The 11,329-nt window shown below is 29.5% G+C and overlaps 1 protein-coding gene and 1 long non-coding RNA gene across 19 annotated transcripts in view; one reads left to right on the top strand and one right to left on the bottom strand.

The window, feature by feature from the left end:
* The window catches only part of Rbfox1 (RNA-binding Fox protein 1), a 230,189-nt gene extending 227,953 nt beyond the window's left edge, over positions 1-2,236 (bottom strand). For all 16 annotated transcript variants that reach the window (XM_067047937.1, XM_067047939.1, XM_067047943.1 and 13 more), the window contains exon 1: positions 2,019-2,236. In XM_067047937.1, the coding sequence (XP_066904038.1) occupies positions 2,019-2,102 (84 nt within the window). In that variant the 5' untranslated portion in view covers positions 2,103-2,236. The remainder of the gene's footprint in view (positions 1-2,018) is intronic.
* Positions 2,141-11,329, top strand: part of LOC136795889 (uncharacterized) — a 14,204-nt gene continuing 5,015 nt past the window's right edge. Inside the window, exons 1-4 of one of the 3 annotated variants that reach the window (XR_010843596.1) lie at positions 2,141-2,277; positions 2,796-2,960; positions 5,373-5,513; positions 5,627-5,836. This is a non-coding gene — a long non-coding RNA (uncharacterized lncRNA). Of the gene's footprint in view, positions 2,278-2,795; positions 2,961-5,372; positions 5,550-5,626; positions 5,837-11,329 lie in introns of those variants that run through there. The other 2 variants (XR_010843595.1, XR_010843597.1) reach the window with 2 other exon arrangements.

The raw sequence follows: 11,329 nt of genomic DNA, 5'->3' as shown, positions 1-11,329 counted from the left end.
TACATTTAAAAAATTAGAAATCTTATGAATTCATTAGACATCTTATTTTTATTTATTGTTACTTATTATTCTCATAAAATAAAGTAACCATATAAAAATAATTAAAAAAAAAAAATGGATTCTTTCATTTATTAATTTATGACACCCATTAAAATTCACATGTAATAATTTATTAATCAATATTTAAGTACAGAGTTTAGTTTAGTAATCAATAACTAATGAAAACCATTAAACTACCGCATATCTTGAGCCTACAAGAAAAAGTCAAAACCATAACATAAACATTACTAGAAAAATCTTAAATAACCAACGACCTCCATTATACCTATATTAATCACCTTAGCTGCATTCTAGAAGATAACCAACAACATAAGAACAATATAAAAACAATAAGGTTTGCGTCAAATTCTTGTTCGTAATTGCAAATAATTAATATTATTTTCAATAAGTTTTATATCCTCTAGTAGATTGAAAATATTATCTTTTTTAGATCATAAATCAGTTATACTACCAATAAGTACAAAAAAATGTTAGTAAACGATTTCTTGTAGGTTAAACTGAATTCTTCTGGTCCAATCAAACTGTAAAATTGACAGAACCTAGTAAAATAATTAATAACAAAATAAAACAGCTATGGAGAAAGAAGTATCAAATTAACTTATATAAATAAAATAATATGATTAAGATAAAAAAATGCTTGTTTTAATGTTAGGATTAAATGACCAATTTAAAGAAAAAATGTAAATGACATCCAGAGGCAGATTGATGCAAATACATTCAAATAAATAGTTATTAGAAATAAAAATTATTACCATATATATGTTATTTGTAGTACATGAGGATAATGTGAAACATTAATGAATATCAACACATTCCTATCCCGTAAGGCATACTTGAAACAATTACATTGATAGAAGAATATACCAAAATATAGGTTACATTAGTAATTTTCGACATATTCTTATTATCTATTATATTAGTTATATTTAACACAACAAACCTGTCAGCAAAAGTTAGTTCCAATGTAGGACAAATGAGAGACATTAACACATGCATCGTCAGCACTTCTTAAGAAAAATCATAATAACATTTTAAACATGCTTTTAAATAAATCACAGCATACATTTACATGATAGAGTATCTAAAACTAACTTAGCAAGGATTATTTTAAGAAAATTAGCTATTATAACATGAAATGAACAAGTTTAAAGTTGCAAAATAAGAAGGGTACAAATAATTAAGTTAGTAGAATACTTTATGAAACCAAAACAATAATTTCTAAATATAAAATAGAAGAAAAGAATTAGAAGCAATAAATTATAGGAAAATAAATAGTATAAGTTAAGAAGCCCATGCATAGAAACTTAGGATAAAAAAAATTAAAAGCAGATGTCCTAAGATGGCGTCGCCTACAGCCATAAATAAACATAAACAAAAAGGTTATGTTAACAACTGAACTTAAAAAGGATCAAGAACGAATGAAATTGTTCAGTAGGTTAGTTCTAGAAGGATAAATTTAAGAAATGAAATATTTGAACTTAAAATCTAAAAATAAAAATAGATATGTTGATATTAAAGTTCAATAGCTCTAAATAACAGAAATAAGTCTTACATTTAAGTATAGTGAAACAATATCTTAATTATTTCATCATTTTTACTTCTAAAAATGTATTTACAAGACATTTAAAAATGCTGACATTAACTAACTAAAATTATACGTATAGCCAATGAAATTATGTATTTAATATTTTGCAATAATCATTATTATGGGTCAGATGACTTATAATATCAATTTATAGCCAAAATATTTACTTTAGAATTGAAGTTTTACGACACGGCGTGAAATAAAACACAAAAACCAAAAAAAAAATTGTAACTAATGATTCAACACTCAGTTTTAAAAAATCCTTTATTGAGGTAATATGGCAATATTTACCAGAAACAAAGATATTGTTTAGATGCCACTGAACAATTCATATGTTAAAAGGCGCATGGCCGCAAGAGAAGAATGAACTTACCGGGTAGTAGACCCCCTGAGGGGGCAAAAAGAAACTTGAACCCCACAGTTTGGTAGCGTACACCTCACTATCACTTAAAACCATTCACGGTTGCATACAGTCTGGGCAGAAGCAGTCCTTGTTAGAGCTTTCTTCAATAGATCTACACGCACAACGTTTAGCTTCTTCACGATCAATGAGCCAAGCTGCAAAGCCGTCAGCTCCCCCACTCCTTTGTGCGTCACCAGTGTTGCCCCACTACTCGCCATAAATTTCCCTGGTATTATATACGTTTTCGTTTTTTGTTTTGGTCTGAGCAAAACGCTTAAAGATAAATAATTGTCTCTTTAATTTTATTAAGTACCATATAGTTTTTCTATAACCTAAAATAAGGCATGGGTTATAATATGAGAACTCATCATTAGCACGCTCTAGCGGCGGCTGGCTGAGTTCAACATCTTCCGCTTTAACTGAGCCATTTTAATTTTAAACTCTAGACAACCCTGAACCAATAAATCATCATCGGAATACAATGTAACTTTAATTTATTAAAACATAATTAAAATAATTTTGTATTAATATAAAATATTATTAATTTAACTGAGGCATCATATAGAAAAATATTGGTAAATGTATTTTAAGCAAAGAGTGATACTTAAAATCCTAGGAATTCAAGAAATGTTAATTGTGAATCGATGCAATCCTAATACAATTTTAATGTATTAATGAACTTTTTTATGATTTCTGTGCAATGTTTTTTTCAGTTTCCATGTAAAATTCAAAAAATTATTTTTTCAGGCCTACCATAAAAATGATAAAATATTGTTGATGAATCATCCAGTAACGTTCTACAGAGACTCAACTTCATTTGGTCCCAGTTGTGAGATCTCTCATCCACATCTTTTTCAGTCTTGTCGGATTATTTTGAATTAGATCACTTGCTATTTCTTGAATTAGACTATGGTATGTATACTGATGCATTGATTTATATAGATCACCGATAAAATGACAAACCCTTATAGATTAGATGCACCAGTAGTAGACACTTTAACTAACATTTTAGCTTTTTCAGTATTACGATTTTTGTTACTCATAGTTTTCTCTTTAATGCTCGTTTTAGGTCGGTGGACCTCTTTCAAAAATCTATTACTTTCAATTTTATCCAAAATAAACAATTATTATTTTTTAAACTTTTAAAAAATTAACGTTTATTATAAAAACTCATATAAATACAATTAAAAAATAGAATCTGGGTGGATTTTGGAAAGAAACGACTTAAATGTTTTTGCACCTGTAGTAGGCATCCAAACTTATATTAGTATAGAATATGGATCTATTCCCAAGGTGGTTAGGGTGCTGTCCTGAAGAACACAAATAGGTAAAACTTATTTTATCAGTACCAACGTTCCGGCAAGAATTTCTGGCAGATACACTGATCTGATGCCAAGCAACTAGCTTCATAGAGAAACAAAGGAGAATGTTGAAATGAGGGTAACTCTTATGGATCTGTCAGTAGTACCCTATTTCCTTGCCCTAAAGTTTTCTGACCTGTTGATTTTTTAATTATTAGATCTAGTAGCATAAATTCGATTTAGAAGATTAAGTTTGAGACACACGTGGGAAGATTCTCAGGCCTTAAGCCATATTTTTGGAGTTTCTACAATTTTTATTAGATAATGAAGTTATTTTTTGTTTTTATAAATAACTTAGGTTCATAACTTTGTAGCAATGGGTTTCAGATGAGCATTTCTCCATACAATATGTTCTGCAAACCTGCATCACCATCGACTTACAGTGGGAACGGTTCAATATCATGCTATTTTCTCTGATTTTCAGTCATATTATTCTTAGATTAATTTATTTCCCTTGGTTTTTTTGATCCTAGGATACTTAAGAGATGGAATTTTATCTTCATAATATTATTTTTTTCCATAAAAGAGTTAACTGATTTTCGGTAGTCGACCAATTTGGTTTATTATTTACAATAATGATAAAGCTTTATAATAGATCAATAAAAAAATAAATAAAACAAACAACCTGTTAGATAACACAACTTCTGGAACTTTCAAATAAATTCTAGAAAATTGTCATCGCAGATATTAATTGGCCTAATAGTAACCAATACACAGTTTTCGTATTAGACTTTGAATACAAAGCTATTACGAAAGTCGTTTTACTGGACACACCAAATACTTTATTTTTGGTTATTTACTGAAACAATAAAATAATTAATTTAAATAATAAACCATTGTGTAATCGTTTTGAGCGTTTTTACTTTCACTTACCTACATACGAAATATATAGTATGGGGAAGTATAGCGATCTTGAAAAATTTCGAATTCCAGTTTTCGGCGAAAATACACCTTTTGATGTCTTCTGAGACCAAATAAACAAGTATCGCAAAATGGTCTGTGTGTATGGGTACATTTTTAAAGTTCTCACAGTCTGGTTAGAGGTTTTAGTTTAAATATCTGTGTAAGATGATAAATTAAAGCTGAGTTTTATTGCCCACCTGATAAAACTATTACAATTTAATCATTATCCAATGTTAGTAGATTAAATAAGTTTTCAAGTGAGATTGAAAACTTATTTAGTCTTTGCTCACTTGCTTTGTACAATTTTGACACAATGTGACGGTAACTGAAGAATCATCCTGGAACCTTCAAATGTTTTAAATAAGCCAGTCCTTTCCAAATTCGACGTGTTAAAAACGATATTAATAATGGTAATAAATTATGAAATATATTAAACTGTTTAAAAAATCAATCTTTTGCCAATTTTTTTCTATTAAATGAAAATCATCCATTTTTTAAAAAAATCAACCTACACTAAATGTTTCAAACACAAATGCGTCTCCTACGGCCGTACTACATCCTGTCTTATAATTTCGAATTGGCTCGCTTCAAAATGTACCATACAAACAATCAATAAAGTCATTAGAATCTAAATTGTTGATAATTTACTCTTTTTTTAATTAAATTTAGTAGAAGCTATTGGAATAACGTATGTTTTTCGAGCTCAGAGCAAAATGGAAAGACTTGTTTTTTTTTCTTTGAATTTTTTATTCTTCCGAAAAGGATTCGACATAGTACAATCACAATTCTCCGAACCCTAAAAAGAATAAACCAATAAATTTTATGACCTATATTGAACACTTTTCAACCACTAATTTACGAGTAAATTGGTTTTTTATCTGTGAAATTTACCGTCACTTTAGAGGATGTTATTTAGTGTTAATAGTTTGAAGATTTATGCAGTTAAATGTTCTATTAATAGCTCATTGACTTCTTCACTGACTTATTCTTGTTAATTGAAAAGGGATATGAATCATAAATCGAAATAAAGTCATAAATTAAATTATTTTTAACTTTTCAGTATTCTATTTGGCAATTGTATGAAAATATGAAATGTGAAAATGGAAGCAAGGGTGACTTGGTGTTCACTGTCCTACTAACTCCAAGGACCTAGGTTGGAATCCGGCTGTGACAGACAATTATTTATTCTACTACTGTAGCCGTGAGTCAACCCTGTGGAGCCTATTAAAACCCCACAGTATAAAATTTTGAGTTATGCGCAATTATTGTTTAATTTTGATAGTAACTTTCTTTCTGCACTATTTATTTTAACAGGATTTCGACAGTTTTGAACGTTCCCAAGACAAAACCGAATATTCTGAAAAAACAGCAGATAAATCGGTTGAGAACTTTCGGAGAAGTAAGTAACAAAAGACAGTCACACTTTATACTAACCAACTACCTGAATAGTAACGGAATTCAGTATGAAGTTCCTTTCCATTGAACACTTGCAGAATGAACTGAAAAGAATTTAGCAAAGTTTTGTCCCCATCGGCTTTAAACAATGATGGAGTAGCTTGCAATGTATGACTATTATTTGAATTATTAGAAGATTATCAAAGTGTTTTTTTAAGACATAATGAGGAATACAATATTTACATACCTCTGTATATGTATTTAAATTCGTGTGTTGATGTATTCCGTTTTTGAACACCTGCATTAACTTAAAATTGAAGTAAACATTTATAAGACTACGTTTAAATAAAGGCAAGGAATTAGCAATTAAATAAATTAATAAACTTTTTTCTAGACTTAACTAGGAAGAGAATATGTAACATTAAGCGCAAATGTTCGTTTCAAATATTGCAAAGGAGACACCATAAGAGGAAAGTGAAACCAATCAGGTCTGGCAGTAACCCTCCAATACTTGGCCAGCAGAGAATCCTGTCTTTAATGTTCTTGTTCAGAGTTTCCTAATCCAATTACTCTATTCGTCCTATTGATCTAGATTTAAATTAGTTTCTTTATTTCCAATTATTTATAAAAATTACCTAATTTGTCAACCATTCAAACTTACGAAACAACGAAAACTACGTTAATAACATAAAATAAATATTACAAGGTTCTAATATTAATAGCAATTACGGCTTCTTATACGATCTTTGGTAAACCTGTCAGTTTCCAAAAATCGTAATTCATAAGATTTAATTCCAATAAACCTAAAAAAAAACTTGTAAAAATAAATGAAAAAAAAAATGTTACAAACGGGTTTACTTTGCAATAGCAACTATACAGATGAAACAAAGCAATCAATCCCATCTATACACCGAACTCACCGACTGTGACAGAGATTATCAAATCTACGGAAGGATGATCCTTTCACAAGGATATGCCAAATATCAAACAAACATCAACAAACCGCAAAGTACACATTTCAAACTAATATATTCCCTGACTCAAACACAAAGAATTATTTTTTCTCCTGATAATTTCACACGACAAGCGTTCAATACATCTTATCCGATCTCAACACTAACGAAAAAAATATTTATGATTACATAAAAACTATGATGCTCAGGGTCTTATTCTAAACAAAAAGAAACAATCATACAATGTAATCGTAAAAGTGGGTTACTTTGTGCTTTAGATTAGTTTTTTGTGAAGGCCTCTTTCTCAAAATATTACAAAAGAAGAAAAAAAAAGAGTAAACAAATTAAAATTAATGTATCAAATACACTCAGCATTTACTTTGCACTGCTTTTCATCTTTTCCTTCATATTCAACCTTATTTAGTTCGACTAGTGTGCCGCGAATCTTTTTTAGCTAAGGAAGGATTCCGCGGTGAAAAATGTTTTGGAAACGCTGTTCTAGATGATTTATTTTGTTTTTTAAATTTTCTTTTATTAATTTAAAGAATTACATCCAGCAAGGTCCTACCAGATGATAACATCTAACCTAGGTGCCAAAATAACACTTGCCAAAAATGATAGACATAAGTGAAATGTAATTAAAATTTTGAGGGCGTTGTGGAGGCTATATAATTTTTAAGCTAGATTATTACAATATAAATTGATCTCAAGTGATACAACTAATAATTTAATTAACAACTGCTAAAATGAAAATAAAGTAAAAAATAAAAATTAAATAATAATGGTTAAAAAAAAAAAATTTAAAAATAATAAACATAACTGAAAGGATTTAAAAAATGATTTTAATGAAAGGATTTTTTATTTGATCGATTTATTTTAATTTGTTTACCATAGTTTTTACTAATTTTGCTATTTATCTACTTCTGTTTATTTGAGGTGTGCATATATTATTTATTTTATTTTATATTAATCTTCTGTTTTATTTTTAATTTTTTTTATGTATATATGGTATGATTGTAAACGTAGAGCTCTCTTTCTCATTGTTCGTGAGTGTAACAGATTGTATTATATCATCAGAAACTATAAAATATAACCAAAAAATTTTTATTTTTATAGCTTTTTTGTAATTTCCACTTTCTTCAAGCGAATGTTGACAATTGACAACTTTTTTCTTTCTATTCAAACACAACATTATTCCTAAAATATTCCTTACTTCGGAGGTATTAGTGTTGGTTTTAAATTTTAGTAACTCTTTAAGCAAAATATTTTACCATAATTTTCTCGGTTATGTGCAGGCTCTCAAATCTACCCGGATCCTAAAGTTTCCACTATTTTCGGTTCGTCAACTATTGGGGGTAGAGGAGTTAACACCCCTCCTACCAGTTACATAGGGACATTATGAACTCCTACATGTGATGTGATTTTTATCTCATAATGCCGGAAAAGACAAATGTCGACTGGTTACTTATTCACTGCTGTTCGGGGATCTTTCAGTAATACCCTAATAATAATATTTTTCAAGATTTTTCTTTTAATTTAATTAAATTTTTTCCCCTATATTTATTTTTACCTTTTATTAATTAATTAGCAGCTAATTAAAAGAAGAGAAACTAAAGATAAAGTTTGATTAACTAAAATAAAACAAATTAATCATTATACTAACAGTGGTAGTAAATCCCTTATACATCCTAACTATGCAACAACTAGTAAGCATTAGTAAGTAGGCTGTTAACTACTGATTAATTAACTATAAATGAAATTTTTTTTTTTTGGTGTAAAACAGAAAACTATTTAGAATAGGGACATACTTGAAAAAATCTTAATAAAAAGAAATTAACGAAATATTAAATATTTGGGACACATTCTATACGTGATTTGAAATATAATTTAACAAATAAGACGACCAGGTATTTCCGATCTGCAGTTCAAACGCAGAGACATTAACGCCATCTAGTGGAATTGTTTTTAATCTTATAGACAAACTTCCTCATCCAATACTGGGAGATTTGAATAACTTTAATATCGAAATATTCTGATTCTCTTGACTGTGTAACGTGAGATATATTTTTCTTTAATGATCTCTGTCATTTTTAATAAACATAATTTCAAATCAGCAATTATTTTAACAATAAAATTGAGAAAAATGAATTTATGAAAACTTTTAGCCAGTCGGTAAGAGCTCGTAAAACTCAACTAGAACAGCTTATTCATTTACCAGTATATGTAATGGCAGATTTATTCGCAGTAGATTCAAATCTGGAATATTTCTAACTCTTTCTAGGAATAAGATCTAACTCTTCTCACCCCGACCAGAACGCTCCAAGGATATACGTACATAAAGGTGCAGATATATACTAAATGTCCTATTATACTTGTTTAAATGAGATGGGATATAATATACATATTACGTTTTCTGGAAGAAAATTAGATTTTAATACAATTACAGTAATTTTTTTTTTATATAAGGCGACCTGGAGGTCAAATCGCCAAATAATATCCGCAAACAGTATTTTACGGTTTTTGAAAAACTGCGAACCAACTGTGTTGAAAATCATACAGGCTTGCAGAAAAACTCGTTGTAAAATTTAATTTGCTATCATTTGTGATAAAATCATGGTAATAATTTTAACCTCCTCGAATCGTCTAGGGAAATGATGATGGTTCTTGACTATATTTATACGAATTCTGGCCTAATTCTAAAACGATTTTCTACACCATTTGCTTGTGAATCATCTGTAACTGTAAAAATTATTGGCGGTGTATGAATTAAGTTCCAGAGTTAGGTGCGCTTGCGAAGTAATGAAGATTAGAACATTAACAATACCCTGGATCAATATGACCGCTTATTCCTTATAAAACTTGTAATACAATACCCCGCCCAATCAGGTGACCTTCCCTAAAGTACTAAAATTTATCAAAAATACGACAATAAAAAATAAATAAAGTAAATAAAAGTAAAATACAGCTATACTTATATTGTTAAACTATTTCAGTGTTGGCAGGAACAAAATTTATATTTATTATCCCCGCCTCGAGAAATTCTAAAATACGAAATTTTTTTGGTAACAGAAAAATAAAAAAAATTCGTTTATTATTTTTACCTCCTCTGGACTTCTTGATTTTATTTTTTCGAACAGCACAAAAATATCGATAATTTCAACATGAGCCAATATACAAAATTTGGGGACGTTGCTAAGTACAAGTTGTATGATGCGTACACCACACTGGATTTTTTAAAACTCTATGAATATGAGAAACTGAATTATATATTTTCCTAATTTCTGAGAAAAAACAATTCACGAAATGAATGTTGTGATTTGAAACTAAAGACCACCTAAGTAAAACTAAAGATAAATAGTTAAAAGAATGAGAGATACTAGGAGGGAATTCCACGAACTATGCAACATACTGCTTAACTCAGTTCAACTGCAGCAGCACTTCACTTCTGTTTGTCTTTGACCCACAATAATAATTACCGACACGTTAAGCTCGTGAAAAGGTTTAGATTATATGCAACGAAAATTTCCTGCACCCATTTCTACCTTATTAATCTACAAAATCTGTCGTATTTCAGATACATTTACGGTGTTTCAAGTGTAGGAATTGTCGGGGTTGAACTGGCCGATCGAGCTGCAAGAGAAGTATTCGGGTGGGTAGACGGCAATTTATGGAACAAAAGCCCAATGAGTAAACTAAAAATTAATAAAAATGATATCATGCCCTGTGGTACCTCCAGCCGTAAATGCCATAGAACGGAGGTCGTACTGACTAGGCTGAGAATATGTCACACGAGGCTCACTCACTCCTATCTTATCTCAAAACAAACCTCACCTAAATGTTAATATTGTAAGATCAATTTGACAACTAGGCATATCTTCCAGGAAAGCTCCTATTTCATGTCACGCCTCAATAGCTTAGGATTAAATCCGGATATTTCAAAAACCCTTTGAGACGAAGATAAAATAATAAAATTAGTATTTCAGTTTTTTAAATCAAAAGGTTTACTGGTCCAAATATAACAAAGAACAGACAAAAAATAATAATAATACTAAATAAATAAAATAAAACAAATGTAAGAAAAAATTAATAAGGTATAAATGGCGTTGATGACCAATGTTGTTTTAAGACAAAACAATCAACAGCTAAGATGAGATAGGCAGAGACTAGAGATTAAATTAAATTATTATAGCAATTATAATTATTATATTGTCAAGATATTTTTTTTTCACTTACTAAAGCGAAAGTGGGAGATGCTCTGTGATAAAATTGATGCGAGATCATTTTTTCGGGCCAAATCGGTCCAAACGAGAAGACTAGCGAAAGCACTACACATATACAAAATTTAAGTTTTAAAGGATTTATTTCCATTAATTTAGATAAACATGAAGAACATTATTAGTGAGCTTACTAGAGTTGAGACTAGTACTGTAGAGGCTGTACTCATTTCAATAATTTATAACTACCTAAAAGTTGGTAATGTTTCAGGAATCAAACCATGATATGGTTTATGATGAAAGGAATATGGTCCGGGTGCGGTCAAGAAAAACTCAAATAGTAGAAATATACTAATTTAATGAGCCAACGTTTCGCCCCACGTTGCAGGGCTTCTTCAGGGCTAAAAAAGATACAAACACATAGTACAAAAGGAAAACAAAAACCTAAGTGTAAA

This window comes from Halyomorpha halys, unplaced genomic scaffold, assembly GCF_000696795.3.
Source record: "Halyomorpha halys isolate HHAL.00 unplaced genomic scaffold, Hhal_1.1 Scaffold343.1, whole genome shotgun sequence".
Taxonomy (NCBI): Eukaryota; Metazoa; Arthropoda; class Insecta; order Hemiptera; family Pentatomidae; genus Halyomorpha; species Halyomorpha halys.
The sequence above is the reverse complement of the archived record's forward strand: the minus strand, read 5'-3'. Positions and strand labels throughout refer to the sequence as shown.